Source organism: Perognathus longimembris, chromosome 11, assembly GCF_023159225.1.
Source record: "Perognathus longimembris pacificus isolate PPM17 chromosome 11, ASM2315922v1, whole genome shotgun sequence".
Lineage (NCBI taxonomy): Eukaryota > Metazoa > Chordata > Mammalia > Rodentia > Heteromyidae > Perognathus > Perognathus longimembris.
In genome coordinates this window covers 41,518,403-41,536,412 of record NC_063171.1, presented here as the reverse complement: position 1 = coordinate 41,536,412, position 18,010 = coordinate 41,518,403, and the positions used below count along the sequence as shown (strand labels likewise).

The following is an 18,010-nucleotide window of genomic DNA, read 5'->3' as shown; positions in this document are numbered from 1 at the left end:
CCCTCGGCTCCCACCCTCCTTCTCCCCGGAGCGCCGGCGGCCGCTCCACTTCTGTCGCTTCCCAGCTCTCGCCCGCTCGCTTTCCCGCTCACATCGGGGTCGCCTCGCGCCGGACGCTCTCCTTCTCCTCGCTCCCACCTGCCGGGCGACGCCCTCCGCGCGCCCCCACGCAGCGCGCCCGGCCTCTCGCGCTTCGCCGCCACCCGGACCGTCCGTCGCGGCTGCGGGGAGGAAAAGCGCGCCCTCTGGAAGCGCCCTCGATCCGCTCCGCTCCCCGCCTCTCCCCGCACCCGGGGCTCCCCGGTGCCCAGGATGGGCCGCCGAGCCCGACGATAGAGGCGGCGGAGACCATGGTGGCCGCGCCCGCCGGCTGCGATGCCCACTGAGGCCATGCCGGGCCCCCGGCGCCCTGCCTGCGCCCGCGCGCGCTGCCTGCTGCCCCTGCTGCCCCTGCTGCTGTTCCCGGGCAGCCACGCAGACACCCTGACGGTAGCCGTGGTGCTGCCTCTGGCCAACACCTCGTACCCGTGGTCCTGGGCGCGCGTGGGACCGGCGGTGCAGCTGGCGCTCGCCCGGGTGAAGGCGCGCCCGGACCTGCTGCCGGGCTGGACGGTCCGCACCGTGCTGGGGAGCAGCGAGAACGCGCGGGGCGCCTGCTCGGACACCGCTGCCCCGCTGGCCGCGGTGGACCTCGAGTGGGAACACCACCCCGCCGCGTTCCTGGGCCCGGGCTGCGTGTACGCCGCCGCCCCGGTGGGACGCTTCACGGCGCACTGGCGGGTGCCGCTGCTGACCGCGGGAGCCCCGGCGGTGGGCTTCGGGGTCAAGGAAGAGTTCGCGCTGACCACCCGCTCGGGGCCCAGCCACGCCAAGCTAGGCGACTTCGTGGCGGCGCTACACCGACGGCTGGGCTGGGAGCGCCAGGCGCTGGTGCTCTACGCCGACCGGCCCGACGATGACGAGCCCTGCTTCTTCCTGGTGGAGGGGCTGTACATGCGCGTGCAAGACCGCCTCAACATCACCGTCGACCACCTGGCCTTCGCCGAGGGCGACCGCGACCACTACACCCTGCTGCTGCGGACCGTGCGGCGCAAAGGCCGAGGTGAGAGGCGGGCTACCCGGCTCCTCCCGCCGCCAGGCCCCGGGCCCTTTCCCCTTCGCCTGGCCTAGGCACCTCTGCCTTCTCTCTAGGCCGGTCTGGGATTTTCATTCCTGCCTCAGACGATCCAATCCTTCTTAACCGACTTTCTAGTTCTTCTCTCCGTCTCCCCCCCCCCCACACACACACCTCCCGACACTGCCCCATTTATGTTCCGACCCTCTCTCCCATCCCTGCCTCCCCTTCCCTTTTCCCTTCCCCTTCCCCCACACAGGGGAAGGGAGAGAATGCCTGGATTTAGCCCTCTTAGCATGCTCCCATCCGTTTTGGTGTTTTGTGTGTTTTTTTTCTCGGCTGTTTTCTCGTCCCGATGCGGGCCTTCTCCCCTCCTCCAGCCTCTCCCCGCTTTGCTCACCCGCACCTTCTCCCCATCCTCTCTTCAGCCGACCCCTTCTCTCCCCAGGGTCCTGGCCTCACCTTTCTTTCAATCGCTCCTCTCTTCCCCTCTCCTCTAGCTCAGCTCCTTTTGCTTCCGCCCTCCATACCTCCTCCTACCCTCCATCTTTCTCCTGCTTAAGGCTGGGCCTGGAGTTGCCATTGAAGCGCCACCCGCTGAGGACTTCCTCCCCATTGCCCCCAGCAAGTGCCCCTCGCCCTTCTCTGGCTCTCTTCCTCTCCAGTTATCTACATCTGCAGCCCCCCAGACACCTTCAGGACCCTGATGCTGCTAGCCCTGGATATTGGCCTCACTGGGGAGGATTATGTTTTCTTCCACCTGGATATCTTTGGGCAAAGCCTGCAAGGGGCACACGGCCCTGCTCCTCGCAGGCCCTGGGAGAGAGGAGATGGGCAGGATGCCAGTGCCCGCCAGGCCTTCCAGGTGAGTACCGGCATTTTGAAACCTAGACTGTGGGTCTTCAAGCTGGGGATACAATATCCTGGGCACTAACTGTGCTCCTAAGTATCTAAAAGGATTCCAGAAAACAGGGAGTTTTTCTCTTTTGATTGGTTTATTTCTTGTTTTAGACAGGGTACTCAAGCCTGATAGAACTTTTTTTTTTCTTTTCCTTGTGCTAATAGGAGAGCTTGCACTCAGGCCCTGGGTGCTCTCTGTTGTATACTGGACATCGAACGCACACATGCCCATGCGACAGTAGTCACCAGCACTCAGTCAGTCGGGCTAGGAGTCTTTTATTTAGCTGTGCACAGCATCTGATCGCCACCACCAGGATGGTGACAAACAGCCCTGGGCCTCAGTAGGGCTGGGCTTTTAAAGGCAAAAATCACATGTACCACTTGCAGGTGGTCATGGGGTAAAAATCACATGTACCACACACAGGTAAAATAGTGCAAGTAGACATACAGAAGCAGAATTGGCAGTTAGTGATCACAAATAATGATTGCAATTCCACTAAAACTGGCAAACAAAGGAATGAGCCATTTAAGCAATCAAAATATTCTTTAATTCTTGGTTCTGGGTGTAACTGGTATTTACTGAGTACCCATTTAACTTCTTTAAAACATGCAAATGAAGTAACAATTATGCTTGATCTCTCTCCTTCCTTTCTTTTGCAAGGGTCAAGCAGCTTTAGGTGAAGCTGCTTTTCACTTACTTGGGATGGCTTAGCCTCTTTAGTAGGACTAAAGGTGAATTTCTTGGTCTGGATGTCTGACTATCCCTTGGCTTTTTCCGCCTCAAGGCTGGTATTCTACCACTTGAGCCCCAGCTCCACTTCCAGGGTTTTTTGGTGGTTAATTGGAGATAAAGAGTCTTAATGAAGCCAGATGCCCATGGCTCACGCCTGTAATCCCTGCTACACAGGAGGCTGAGGTATGGGGACCATAGTTCAAAGCCAGCCCAGGCAAGAAAGTCTGTGAGACTCTTATTTCCAATTAACCACCAGAAAACCAGAAGTGGCACTGTGGCTCAAAGTAGTAGAGTGCTAGACTTGAGTGAAAAAGCTCAGGGAAAGTGCTCAGGCCAGGAGTTCAAGCCCCATGACTGACGAGAGAGAGAGAGAGAGAGAGAGAGAGAGAGAGAGAGAGAGAGAGAGAGAGAGAGAAAGGAATCTCAATGAACTTTTCTGCCCAGGCTAGCGTTGAACCATGATCCTCAAATATCAGTCTCCTGAGTAACTAGGATTACAGGTATGAGCCACTGGCACTCAGCTTTAGTAGAACACAGCTTCCTGAGTGCTGAGATTACAGATGTCCCACCATGCCTAGCTAGACAAGCAGTTCTTGATGTTTACAGGGAGTCAGGCAATGAAATATGTGGGGCTTTGGAGCCAGAAAAATAAATAGAATAAGAAAACAAGTTTGAAATGGGAAGATTGGACAGGACTTTGAATCCCTTGCTCAAGGGCAAGCATCACCTCATGCAGGACAGTCGAGTTTGACCTTGACTGAGCATAGAAACAGGTCTCCGTGGTGGACTGCAGACAACTGGAGCCTCAGGATATTGGGAGGATCGAAGTCAGCTCCTAGCTCTCCCTTTTCCATTTACCTCTTCCTTAGGCTGCCAAAATCATCACTTATAAAGAACCAGATAATCCTGAGTACTTGGAATTTCTGATGCAGCTAAAACTCTTGGCCCAGGAACAGTTCAACTTCACCTTGGAGGATGGTCTGGTAGGAGGGGGTACAGGGGCTCTCCAGTGTGGATTGCTGGATTGTGGTGCTCCTTTCCTATTGTTTCTGAATCTCAACTGTTGTTGGAGGGCAAGAGTCCTCATCAGACCAGAAGGTTGACATGTCTTGCCCCACCTGCCTAGCATGATTCAGAGAGTGGTGGTCTATTTGATGGCATCTTTTTCCTTTCTTTTTTTTTGTTTGTCATGGAGCTTGAACTCAGGGCCTGGGCACTGTCCCTGAGCTCTTTTGCTCAAGGCTAGCACCCTACCATTTTGAGCCACAGCTCCACTTCTGGTTTTGTGGTGGTTAGTTGGAGATAAGAGTCTCATGGACTTTCCTACCTAGGCTGACTTTGAACCGTGATGCTTAGAGCTCAGCCTCCTGAGCACCTAGGATTACAGGTGTGAGTCACCAGCACCTGGTATGATGGCATCTTTTCTGTAGTCACAGCTGTCTATCATGTGGTTATTGTCTTCTGCAGCTCCTTCCAAGCTGCCAGTGCATCCTGTTCCCACTCCCTGCCACTGCCATACCTACCATAGCACCGCACCCTGTGCCCTTCATCTATGTCATCCTGGCTAAACTCTGCCCCACAGGAGAACATCATCCCAGCATCCTTCCACGATGGGCTCCTGCTCTATATCCAGGCAGTGACAGAGATTCTGGCACAAGGGGGAAGCGTCACTGATGGAGAGGACATCACTCAGCGGATGTGGAACCGAAGTTTCCAAGGTCAGGGCCTGGAGGTGGCTGGAAGGGACTGCCTTGGGGGTGGTAGGGGGAGGGTGACCCAGGTGCCCCAGCAGTAGGCCACAGGAAGCCTATAGCTCCTGAACATAGATTGATAGCTGCCTCCACGCATCTTTTTTTTTTTCCCCCCTGTAAGGAACTTAGCTTCCTTCAGGCTCTCTTCCCCTGTCTCTGTCTCTGAGTTCCATCAAGTCCTTTGTGCCCAATCTCAGCCATTCCTGCTGCCCACACAACAGTCCCTTTTGTTGTTATTCTATGTGAGTGTGTGTTTGTGTGTGTGTGTGTGTGTGTGTGTGTGTGTGTATGGATCAGAGAATGAGAGATGGAGCAGGATCTCTCTTTCACTTCCCATTCTCTCAAAACAGCCATCTTCCCTCGTGTCCACAGGCGTGACAGGATACCTCAAGATAGACAGCCGTGGAGATCGGGAGACAGACTTCGCCCTCTGGGATACAGATCCTGAGACTGGTGCCTTCAGAGTAAGTTTGTGCACCCAGAAAACAGTGCCATCTCAGCCTCCTGCTTTCCCCCTGTATCCCTGTCAGGGCCCCAATCTCCTCTGCGGTCATTGTAGCAGCCCAGACAGCTATAGGAGCCCTGGATAAAACAGACCAGTTCCAGTCTGGTGGAGCAACCAGAATGATAGGGACTCAGGTATTGCCCTCAGGGAACTGGGTTTGAGGAGCGAGCACTTTCTTCTCTTTGGGAGCTCATAAGGTGGGTAAGACCCTCACCCAGCAGACAGGGACAGGACACTGGGCCAAGAAGCACACATGTGAACAGCTCGGTAAGTGCATTAGATGCAGCGAGGGGCCCAGGCCAAAAGCACGAGGATCAGCTCATGTAGGGAAGGCTTTGGGAGAGGGGGGCATAGAAGAGGCCTGGGAATACAGATGAGGCTGTTTCTGTGCTTCAAACAAAATCATAAACCCTGTGAATAGAAGGGTAAGTCTCTGTATGGAGGCTTCTCTATAAAGCTCTTGTTTTGTTTGTTTTTGGTGGTTTTCTTTTTTTTTTTTTGGCCAGTCCTGGGCCTTGGACTCAGGGCCTGAGCACTATCCCTGGCTTCTTTTTGCTCAAGGCTAGCACTCTACCACTTGAGCCACAGCGCCACTTCTGGCCGTTTTCTTTATATGTGGTGCTGGAGAATTGAACCCAGGGCTTCATGTATATGAAGCAAGCACTCTTGCCACTAGGCCATATTTCCAGCCCCCTGGTTTTCTTTTTTTGAGAAAAGAATCTCGTGGATTTTTCTGCCTGGACTGGTTTCAAACCTCGATTTTTAGATCTCAGCCTCGCAAGTCGCTAGGATTACAGTCTTGAGCTACTGGTACCCGGCTCCTTCAGTAGTTTTCAAGTCTCCCTCCCCCCTTTTCTTTTGTAGCTGGCACTGGGGTTTGAAATTAGTAAGTAGGGCACTGTGCTTGGCGAGAACATGGGTGTGAGGTCTCAGTGGAGCGTCACCACAACAGGGGTCCACGGAGAGTTTGGCATTCCAGATGCAGGCCCTGGGACGGCGGGAGGCAGGACTGGGCCGCTGGAGGCCGCATGCCAGGCGCTTGACACCCATCTCTGCTGCTCTCCCACAGGTTGTACTGAACTACAATGGGACTTCCCAAGAGCTGGTGGCCGTGTCAGGGCGCCAACTCTACTGGCCCCTGGGGTACCCTCCTCCTGACATCCCTAAATGTGGCTTTGACAACGAGGACCCAGCCTGCAACCAAGGTGATGAGCCTTTGCTTTCTAGCCTCCATTCTGGAGATGGTGCCTCTTCCCCCACCGGAGGCTTTTCTGGGGGCCAGCCACCTTCTTGCCTTTTCTTCCTTTCATCTGTCATCTCTGTTCACTGAGTGAATATCTGAAGGTTCTTCCTCCTGCTGTCTAACCCAAATCTCTCTTGCTTGAATTTGGACTCTCCTACAGACAACTTTTCCACCCTGGAGGTGCTGGCTTTGGTGGGGAGCCTCTCCCTACTCAGCATCCTGATTGTGTCCTTCTTCATCTACAGGTGAGCCATGCCGCAGGGGGGTGCTGGGTGAGGCTGGAGGGATCTAGAGGGGAGGAGGAAGGGGTGAATGGATGATAGCAGCTCAGGAGAGACATGGGACTGAGAGAAGGGAGCAGAAGAAGGGACAGGGTAGGCATGGTCTGGGAGGGTCAGGATGTAGGAAGGCGCAGAGGAGTTGGGTCTTGTCATCGCAGCCCAGTGCTCTCCTGAGGCTCTTGTTAGTTGAGCTGAGATGCTGAGCCGTGCCGGGTACCAGATGCCCAACCTGGGGTGGAGAGAGGGAGATGAAGGATGAATGACCCGCCTTTCTGCCTTCCAGTGGAGGCGGAAATGAAAGCCCAGGGGAAGTTAATTGGGCAGGAAAGAGAAGGAAGAAAATCAATGGTGATTAAGCACGTATTGTGTGTTAGGCTTAGCTTCTCATACATATGATTAAAGTTGAAGCAAATATGAAGGCTCCCCCAATCTCCGAAGGAGGACATTGAGATTGAGTAACCCCACCCTCACCCCCCACATTCCCAGTGAGGCAGAATTTCACCCATTCCTCCCGACCCAAGGGAGAGAATTCCCTCACCCATTTCTTAACACATGGAGAAGTCAGAGAAGTCATAGGGCTCCAAGGAAGGGCTGCTGAGCACCCCTGCCAGGGTCAGGGGCTCAGGTGCAGGCATCATGCCCCAGGAAAATGCAGCTAGAGAAGGAGCTGGCCTCCGAGTTTTGGCGGGTACGCTGGGAGGACCTGCAGCCCAGCAGCCTTGAGAGGCATCTCCGGAGTGCGGGCAGCCGGCTGACCCTGAGTGGGGTAAGAACCCTGGCCTGGGGGGCTGGGGAGGAGCCCTGGTGTCTGTGGGGAAACTGGGTACTGAAAGCAATGCCTGACGGGAAAGCCCTGCTTTCACGTGCTGTGTGACCTTGAGCAAGTCACATTCCATCTCTGAGACTGTCTCAGACAAGATTACAGCAAAAGAGCCACAAAGGTCAAAAGAGACAGTGTATATGAACACACAAATATAAGCAAGTTACCCAGGTGCTGGTGGCTCAAGCCTGTAAGCCTAGCAACTCAGGAAGCTGAGATTCAGAGGATCAAAGTCCAGAGCCAACCTGGACAGAAAAATCCAAGAGTTTTTTTGTTGTTGTTGTTTGTTTGCCAATCCTGGGCCTTGAACTCAGGGCCTGCGCACTGTCCCTGGCTTCTTTTTGTTCAAGGCTAGCACTCTGCCACTTGAACCACAGCACCACTTCTGGCCATTTTCTATATATGTGGTGCTGAAGAATCGAACCTAGGGTTTCATGTATATGAAGCGAGCACTCTTGCCACTAGGCCATATTCCCAGCCCTCCAAGAGATTTTTATTTACAAAATAACTAGCGATAGTCTACTGCTGTTGGCTCACCCCTGTAATACTAATGACTCAGGAGGCTGAGATCTGAGATCTGAAGATCAAGGTACAAAGCCAGCCCAGGCAGGAAAATCCTAGAGACTCTTATCTCTAATTAACCCCCAAAAAGCTAGAAGTGGTGCTGTAGTTCAAATGAAAGCTAAGGGACTGCTCTCAGGTCCCTGAGTTCAAGCTCCAGTACTGGCACACTGGAAAGGAAAAGAGGAAAGGGAAGGGGAAGAGAGGGAAGAGAGAGAGAGAAAAGAAGGAGTGAGGGAAGGAAGAGAGTGAGGAAGGAAGGAAGGGAGGGAGGGAGAGAGAGAGGGAGGAAGGAAGGAAGGAAGGAAGGAAGGCAGGCCGGCCCAGCAGGCTGGAGCTATGGTTCAAATGGTAAAATGCCAGCCAAGCAAGCAAGTCGCTCTGTGTGTCTGTCTGTTGGTGTCTGTGTCAGTGCATATGCACAAATTAATGTTCATGTTGAGGCACATAAGGAAGGGTAACACAAAGATTAAGGCAGGGTACCCAGGATGCAGACTGCCCCTGAGCTGACCACTCCTCCTCCCTACCCCTACAGAGAGGCTCCAATTATGGCTCCTTGTTAACCACAGAAGGCCAGTTCCAAGTCTTTGCCAAGACAGCATACTATAAGGTGGGCCTGGGGAGGGGGTGTGTGTTCTGAGGACTGAGGGAGGGTCCTAAGGTGGGCTTTCAAGGAGCAGGTGGAAGCTGTGGGGGCAGATATGGTTGTCAGGAACAGGTGGAGTTCCCAGGGAACCAGGCCCTGCCCTGCCCAGCGACAATCTCCATTCTTTACCCAGGGTAACCTCGTGGCTGTGAAACACGTGAACCGTAAACGCATTGAGCTGACGCGGAAAGTCCTGTTTGAACTGAAGCATGTAATGTGGGGGGGGTGAGCTGGTGGCCTGGGGAGGGTCCTATGGGGACACCAGGGGTTGGGTTGGCAGACTGGTTAGGGAGGACCTCAGGGTAACCCTAGCAAAGCTAGGGGCACAAGTCTGCGAAGGGGCCTCACAGGAGAATCAGTCATAAGATGAGAAATCACTGGAAGGTCTTTGGAGGGTCACACCTGGTGGCCCTGGGCGTGGAGAACATGGGTGTAGAGGGATGGGGTGGCAGATTCTGGGGGAGGATGGCCTGACTCGCAGGGTGGGCATCAAGGGAAGGTCTCAGCCATGTCTGCAGAAAATGACTGGAGAGTTAGGAAGAGTGCTGGGTCCCCAAGGCCAGCAGGACACTTGGTGAGGAGGGAGGGCAGAACCAGGCCCCTGATGCTGCCCTTCCCCTGCAGATGCGGGATGTACAGAATGAACATCTCACCAGGTTTGTGGGTGCCTGTACAGACCCCCCCAACATCTGCATCCTCACAGAGTACTGTCCCCGTGGGAGCCTGCAGGTGAGAACAGGGGGATGGTCAGGAAGCCTGAGTTCTAACCCTTGCTCTGTCTTTTTTTTTTCTTTTCCTTTTTTGTGTGCCAGTATTGGGGCTTGAACTGAAGGCCTCACTCTCTTAGCTTTCCTGCTCAAGATTGGCACTCAACCATTTGAGTCACAGCTCCATAGCCAACCTTTTTCTGGTTCATTGGAGATGAGTCTCACTGATCTTCCTTTGCTGGGTTGGCTTTGAACTGCAAGCCTCAGATCTCAGCTTCTTGAGTTAGGATTCCAGGCGTGAGCCACCAACACCCAGCTCTCCTAGCTTTGCTCTTGATTAGTCACATGACCCCAGGCAAGCCTCTGTTTTTCTGGCTTTTATTGGCCCCATCTACTAAATGGAGTCGGGGGAGGATGGTGGGCGTAGAGTAAATCCAGAGGCCTGGCTTGTTCCATCAGCTTAAGTCGGTAGGACCCTGGCACCCTCCCTCTGCCCCCAGGAGGTCTGCAGGGTACAGGTCTGACTCTCACTGCCCCAGTAGGACATCCTGGAGAATGAGAGCATCACCTTGGACTGGATGTTCCGGTACTCACTCACCAATGACATTGTCAAAGTAAGCCCGGGAAAAGCCAGTCCGATGAGGCCAGGGGAGAGAAGATATGCTTCTCCTCTTGGCCAGGCCCATGACTTCTGCCTTTCCCCTTCCCCCCCTCCCCACCATGTTCCTAGGGAATGCTATTTCTCCACAATGGAGCCATTTGCTCCCATGGGAACCTCAAGTCATCCAACTGTGTGGTAGATGGTCGCTTTGTGCTTAAGATCACCGACTACGGGCTGGAGAGCTTCAGGGACCCAGAGCCAGACCAAGGACACATCCTGTTTGCCAGTGAGCCTAAGCCTTGATTCCTAGCATCCACTGCTACATAGCCCAGTAGGGACACGGAGGCCTGGCCTCTGTAGGGTTTGGGTGTACTTCTCCTGTCTCTGGACCCATCAGTAAAAAGGGGGGTGGGGGTGGGCTGGAATGGTAGCTCAGTAGCAGAATGCTTGCCTAGCACATGCGGAGCTCTGGATTTGATCCCCAGCACCGTAAAAATAACTAAATAAAACCACTAAAGAGGCCAGTCAGACTAAGCTGGGTTTATGCATCTGCAGTGTATCCAGACCAATCCCAAACACAGCCCTGGTTCAAAGCATATTTTCCCTCCTTGTTGGTACTAAAGTTTGAACTCAGGGCCTCACACTTGCCAGGCCTAGGCACCCTATCGCTTGGAGCCCCCCCCCGCCCCCCCGGCCTTGTTTAGTTTATTTTTTCAGATAGGGCCTCACAAAGCAAGCTCCAACCACAATCCTTCCTGAGTGGTTGGGATGCCAGGCGCGCACTGCCACGACCAACTCAAAGCCTTACTTAATCCCCCGCCCCAGCTGAAGCCCCTTTCCCAGTGTTACTACACTCTTCTGTTTTCCTTTTATCGTTGCATTGTTTCCTCATATTCATTTGTTAGCTTTTCTCTTTCCACTGGAATGTGAAGTCCCTTATCTTTTAGCTTTGGGGCTCCCTTGCCCCGTGACTCCTGACCTCTGACCCACAGAAAAGCTATGGACAGCTCCAGAGCTCCTGCGCATGGCTTCGCCCCCTGCCCGGGGCTCCCAGGCTGGTGATGTGTACAGCTTTGGGATCATCCTCCAGGAGATTGCCCTTAGGAGTGGGGTCTTCCACGTAGAAGGTCTGGACCTCAGCCCAAAAGGTAAGAGAGAACCATACGGCCCCTTACCCCTGCCATTCTCAGCTAGTCCCACCCTCAGGGCGAAGGACCTCTGGAAAGACACCAAACCATTCCTTGTGGAGTAGGTGCCAGCCACCACCCTTTGCCCCAACGACCTCTGCCCACACCCTGGGCCTCACTATCCCCAACCTTCCCTAGCTGCTTGCCCCATCTCTGACTGAGTCCTTGGCTCACCCCTACCCCTCAGCTCCTCTCCTCCCGATACAGAGATCATCGAGCGTGTGACTCGGGGCGAGAAGCCCCCCTTCCGGCCTTCCCTGACACTGCAGAGCCACCTGGAAGAGATAGGACATCTGATGCAGCGGTGCTGGGCTGAGGACCCACAGGAACGGCCACCCTTCCAGCAGATCCGGCTGACGCTGCGCAAGTTTAACAGGTCACTAATATTAGTGTTGGCTTCTTCTACATCCACACCATCAGCCCTCATAAACCTCACACTTAAGCCTGTCCCTGTAGCATCCGAGGGAGCCCAACCCTCTGCAAGTGCTAAATGGCCTAGCTGTCCCAAACATCTCCTAGAATTCACACCCCTTTCCTCCACCACCATCAACCCACATCCTTTCCTGCCCACTCTCTCCACACTGGCCACAGACTTTTCAGTTGGGTGCAGAATAAATAGGCCATCCACTCCTGGCCTCCTCACCTCCTGCCCATAGCCTTGCCCTCCTCTCCTCAAAACTCCAGCCCCAGCCCTTTAGTCTCCCTTTCCAGGGGACCCACAGGGGCCCAATTCTCCCAGACACACCCATCTGCTGCTTTTTTCCTCGACCTGTCTAACTTGTGTTCAACAGCAATGGCTCACACCTGGAATCCTAGTTATTCAGGAAGCTGAGATCTGAGGATCCAGGTTGCAAGTCAGCCCAGGTAGACAAATCAGAGAGACTCTTATCTCTGATAAATCAGCAAATAGCCAGAAATGGTAGTGTGGCTCAAGTCTTGAGAGCAAAAACTAGAACTCTAGGCCCTGAATTCAAGCCCCAATATGAATATTTTGGAAAAAGAAAAAAAGCTGACAAAGCTGGACACTGTGGCTCACACCTGTAATCCTAGGCTGAGATCTGGTCATTCAAATCCTGCCCAGGCAAGAAAGTCTGTGAGACTCTTTATCTTTAGTTAACCACCAAAAAGCCAGACATGGAGCTATGGCTCAAGTGGTAGAGTGCTCATGCTAGCCTTGAGTACAAAAGCTGAGGAACAGAGCCAGGGTTCCTGGAGTTCAAACTCCAGGACTAGCACACACACACACACACACACACACACACACACACACACACACAAGACATGGATGTTTAAAGCTTCCTCAGAGATGACTTGAACTTCCTTTCTGCTTTTTTCCCTTGCTCATTCCTCTCCCTCTGTGTCCCAAGCCCAGACCCTCCCAAGGGATCTGCCGCTGGGGGTAGGCTGACAGAGCCTGTGCCTTCAGGGTGGGCATTCCAGGGCAGGACCAGAGCGGCATCTTCTCTCTCACCAGCTCTGTCTCCACCCCCCCCCCCCCCATGGTGTCCTCAGGGAGAACAGCAGCAACATCCTGGACAACCTGCTTTCCCGCATGGAGCAGTACGCCAACAACCTAGAGGAGCTGGTAGAGGAGCGGACACAGGCCTACCTGGAAGAGAAGCGCAAGGCCGAGGCCCTGCTCTACCAGATTCTGCCTCAGTGAGTGCCAATCTCTGATTCTCCCCTCCCCACTCCCTTACACAGCTCACCCTTACTGCACCTCACCCTCTGTTCTGCACCTGCCCTGCCCCCTCAGCTCCGTGGCTGAGCAGCTGAAGCGTGGGGAGACAGTTCAGGCGGAGGCCTTTGACAGTGTAACCATCTACTTCAGCGACATTGTGGGGTTCACAGCCCTGTCGGCAGAGAGCACACCCATGCAGGTAAGCCAGGGTTCCATCACAGGGAGCAGACCAGGTGAGTCAGTTTGGCAACCGTTTTCCATCCCTTGTTCTGTCTTCAGGCTTGCTTTGTCCAGCCTGTGACTGGCCTGTCACATTTTGGGGCCCTTATTCCCTTTTCCTTTTGGCTTCTTGTACCTTCCAGGTGGTGACCCTGCTCAATGACTTGTACACTTGCTTTGATGCTGTCATTGACAACTTTGATGTGTACAAGGTGAGGATATGCTAAGGCTGGGAAGGGGCAGACAGACAGACACAGACCCTGGGGTGGGGAAATGGTCATGAGGAGCAGGCAGAATGGGAGAGGAAACCAAGGGACCTGGGCAGAAAGTGACACAGGGACACTGAGGAACAGCAAGCCCCACGGATGGGGGAAGAGCACAGACAGCAGCCAGCTGGCAGGTGGGTGGGCAACAGAAAGACAGTGCACATAGGGTGGCAGGCCAGTAACCCAGAGAACAGAGTCCTACAACTCCCGTCCTGTGTTCTCTTCTCCCCTCTCGCTCTCACATGCACACACACACAGGTGGAGACTATTGGCGACGCCTACATGGTGGTGTCTGGGCTCCCAGTGCGCAATGGGCGTCTGCATGCCCGTGAGGTGGCTCGCATGGCGCTGGCCCTCCTGGATGCCGTGCGCTCCTTCCGCATCCGCCACCGGCCTCAGGAGCAGCTGCGCTTGCGGATTGGCATCCACACAGGTGAGGCTGCCAGTAACATGGGGAAGAAAAGGAGCTGCGAAGTTGCCCCTGGGCCCAGTCTCTCACTTCACCCCCTTAGAACACATACAAGGAACACATACACGGAACACATACACACACACACACACACACACACACACACACAGAACTGGGACCTTCTCTCCTCTGTCCTACCTTGATCTTCTTCTGTTCCTTCCTTGCCCCTCCCAGGCCCTGTATGTGCTGGCGTGGTAGGGTTGAAGATGCCCCGTTACTGCCTCTTTGGGGACACAGTGAACACAGCTTCAAGAATGGAGTCCAATGGAGAAGGTACAGGGCCCCTCTGAGAAGGAATGAGGAGGGAGGGGTCACCAAGGGCCACTCCATGGCAGCTCCATGTAGCTCCCCTTCCCTAATACCTATGCTCCTCCATTTACGATGGAATTAACAGTTGTGAAGTTGAAAATGTTGTAGTAAAAATGCATTTAATACAGCTAACCTCATCGCTTATTCTAGCCCACTTTAAGCATGCTCAGAGAACTTTTGTTATAGTCTACAACTAGGCAACACCACCCTACACAAAACCTATTTTATTAAAAAGGATTAAGCTGGGCTGGGGATATGGCCTAGTGGCAAGAGAGCTTGCCTCGTATACATGAGGCCCTGGGTTTGATTCCCCAGCACCACATATATGGAAAACGGCCAGAAGTGGCGCTGTGGCTCAAGTGGCAGAAGTGCTAGCCTTGAGCAAAAGGAAGCCAGGGACAGTGCTTAGGCCCTGAGTTCAAGGCCCAGGACTGGCCAAAAATAAATAAATAAATAAAATAAAAAGGATTAAGCTGAGCATCGGTGGCTCATAGTTGTAATCCTAGCTACTCAGGAGGCTGCGATATGAGGATCCTGGTTGGTTCACAGCCAGCCTGAGCAGGAAAGTCCGTGAGATTCTTATCTGCAACCTAACCATGTGAAAACCAGGAGTGGCGCTGTGGCTCAAAGTGGTGGAGCATCAGCCTTGAGCTGAAGAGCTCAGGGCCAGTGCCTAGGCCCTGACAAAAAAAGAAAGAAAGAAAGAAAGAATATGGACTTTCCTGCCCAGGTTGGCTTTGACTCACCACTTCAACCTCCTGAGCAGCTAGGATTACAGATATGAGCCACTGGTACCTGAGTTCAAGCCCCAGGACCCAATATGACATGGAGGGGGTGGAACTTCTCAGAATTAAGAAATTTCCAGGGCCAAAGAAAGTTGGGAAAGCCATTGTCTACACAGCTAGTCCCTGACGTCTCTGCCTTCACCGTACTGCTCCAGTTTCCTTACACATTATCTTCTTTCTCCCCTGTCCTACCCAGCCCTGAAGATCCACTTGTCTTCCGAGACCAAAGCTGTCCTGGAAGAGTTTGATGGTTTTGAATTGGAGCTTCGAGGGGATGTGGAAATGAAGGTAAAGAAGGAAGAAACCTCTCTCTTCAACCACTCCTTGGGTTCTAGAGGGTCCCAAGGCTCCCATCCCTAATCCTACCCTCTGATTGGGGCAGGTGATTAAGTCACTCCCTGCCCAGCTTCCTGTTCTTATTCCCTCCAGGGCAAAGGCAAGGTTCGAACATACTGGCTCCTAGGAGAGCGTGGGAGTAGCACTCGAGGCTGACCTGTCTCCTCTGCTATCCTTCTGCACCTCCCTTCCCTGGGCCAGAGGCACTGGAGGTACCAGGCCTTCTCATGTCCACAGCAGCCCTACCATTGTGGAAGGATCAAGGATTGGAGAAGCGTTCTGAACAGCTCTGGTGTGCAAACCTAAACTATCTCCCCATGGAGACCTAAGATGTGGCCTCTGAGAGTGGACTGGTGTGAGGAACCTCACCGCTCACAGGAGTCACCGAAGCAAATAGTCACACACAGTGGTGCACATGTATGAACACACACACACACACACACACACACACACACACACACCACCCCACTGGATGTGGATTCCGGAACCCTCTACTTTGCTACACTGTGACTTTTGTCAGGAGAGAAAGAAACCTGAAGTGAATGAAGGGAGTCTGGGAGCCCAGAACTTGGCGTAGTCCACAAGAGCCAACTATCACCTCCTAAGCTAATAGTAGATATAGTGCCAGGGGAACAAGAAGGGATTTGAGCCTGTATGCCTTGCTCCTCCGTGAGTGGAAACATTAAAAGCGTTCTTCCAGTGACCGTCTCTTCTTGAGGGAGAGAGGATTATTGGAAAACACAGCCTCTGCTTCAGAAAGACTCATTTCTCAAGCTGGGAATGTGGGGTCTGAACAAGCTGCAGCCACCTTCAACTTTGAAGAGACCATGGGACAGCTGATGAATGTCTCAGCAGTACTGTAATTTTATCCACAGCCAATAAGAGCTCATGTTTATGTGGGCTATATCTATCACTACTGGCCATATTAGATATTAAAACGACCAAAATAACTTTAGATCCTTATTTATTAAGATAATAAACCCTTTACATGTTAATATATATATATATATCTTTTTGCTTCATCAAAGACATTTTCAAGAGAAACTAGCCTTTATGTTGTAGTACTGAAGAACATGACTAGTTTGGTGCCATTTCTCTGAGTTATGCCCATCCTAAGGCATGGTGAGTTTATTCCCGTTGCCTTTGTACGTCTGATATAGGTGGGAACTCAATGAAAAAAGAAAATGTGTGGTGCAGTGGTTCAAGCTAATAATGAACAGGCTACAGGCAGGGGATCACAAGTAGGAGAATCATGTTCTAACGCAGTCCCAGATAAAAACAGACCTAACCTGGGCACTGGCGGTTCAAGCATATAATCCTAGCTACTCAGAAGGCTGAGATCTGAGGATTGTGGTTCAAATTCAAAGCCAGCCTGAAGAGAAACGTCCATGAAACACTTATTTTCAATTACTAGCAAAAAGCTAGACATGAAGACGTTGCTCAAGTGGTAAAGTGCCAGCCTCGAATAAAAAAGCTGAGAGTATGAGACCCTGAGGTCAAGCCCCAGTGCTGTCACACGAAGATGATGATGATAATGAGGAAGAAAAAGCAGCAGCAGTCAGACTTGGTGGCTCATACCTGTAATCCTAGCTACTCAGGAGGCTGAGATCTGTGGATTATGGCTCAAATGTAGAGCACTAGTTTTGAGCAAAAAAACTCAGGGACAGGGTCCATGCCCTAAGTGCAAGCCTCAGGACCAGCACACACAAATTATTTTTATGCCAGTCCTGGACAGAGCCTGGGCATTATCTTTCAGTGCTGTTTGTTGCTGTTGTTGGCTTTGGGGTTTAAACTCTGGGCCTGGGCGCTGTCCCTGAGGTCTTCAGCTCAAGACTAGCACTCTACCACTTGCCACAGGACCATTTCTGGTTTTCTGGTGGTTAATTGGAGATAAGAGTCTCATGGACTTTCCTGCTGGGGTTGGCTTTGAATTGCCATCCTCAGATCTCAGCCTCCTGAGTAGCTAGGATTACAGGTGAGAGCCACCGGCACCCTGCCTCTGTTAGTGTTTTTACTCAAGGCTAGTGTTCTACCATTTGTGCCACAGCTCTACTTTGCGCTTTTTGGTACTTAACCAGAGAAAAGAGTCTCATAGACTTTCTTGCCCAGGCTGGCTTGGAACATGATCCTCAGATCTCAGCCTCCTGAGTAGTTAGGATTATAAGCATGAGCCACCAATGTCTGGCTAATATTATATATATATATATATACATACATATATATTTTTTTTTTTTTCCCCCCAATCGTGGGCCTTGGACTCAGGGCCTGAGCACTGTTCCTGGTTTCTTTTTGCTCAAGGCTAGCACTCTGCCACTTGAGCCACAGCGCCACTTCTGGCCATTTTCTATGTATGTGGTGCTGGGGAATCGAACCCAGGGCTTCATGAATACGAGGCAAGCACTGTTGCCACTAGGCCATATTCCCAGCCCTGGCTAATATATTTTATTAATTAAAAAAAGAAAGACTCGAGTAGCAAAATAAAGCAATAAAAGGGTTGAGAATTTGACTCAAGTGGCAGAGCAAACATAGGCTCTGAATTCAAACCCCAGAACCACCCAAAACATGGTAAATGATTTTGATAGATGAAAAGCATTTGATACCATGTATCCCTTATAAGCCTTGAGACTTTTAAGAACTGCTATACTGTCCAATGGTTGCTTACAGAAGGCATAACATAGTTGGTTTGGACTGAAGAGGCCCAGGAGTTAGGAAGTGTGTATCCCTTTTGTGATCAACTGGACTAAGGACCCTCCTTGCCCTGCTCCAGCCGCCCCACCCCCTTCCTAGGCTGGCCGGCAGGAATGTAGGGGAGAGGTAGCTGCAGCCTCACCTCCCCCACAGGGAAGGAGAGTGCCAGACATTTCTTCAGTACCATCCATCAAATGCCGATGCAGGC

The 18,010-nt window shown here is 52.6% G+C and overlaps 1 protein-coding gene across 1 annotated transcript; it reads left to right on the top strand.

Annotated features, from left to right (window-relative positions):
- The first annotated feature begins 233 nt into the window (after positions 1-233).
- On the top strand, positions 234-15,817 carry Npr1 (natriuretic peptide receptor 1). The gene is made up of 22 exons (XM_048357188.1): positions 234-1,102; positions 1,780-1,979; positions 3,617-3,730; positions 4,330-4,465; positions 4,871-4,962; positions 6,073-6,208; positions 6,407-6,491; positions 7,173-7,293; positions 8,444-8,518; positions 8,688-8,765; positions 9,179-9,283; positions 9,804-9,875; positions 9,992-10,148; positions 10,855-11,010; positions 11,257-11,425; positions 12,562-12,708; positions 12,806-12,929; positions 13,093-13,161; positions 13,474-13,648; positions 13,859-13,957; positions 14,975-15,066; positions 15,208-15,817. Exons 1-22 carry the CDS (start codon positions 376-378, stop codon positions 15,268-15,270), a joined length of 3,192 nt encoding a protein of 1,063 aa, XP_048213145.1. The 5' UTR covers positions 234-375; the 3' UTR covers positions 15,271-15,817.
- The last annotated feature ends 2,193 nt before the right edge of the window (positions 15,818-18,010 follow it).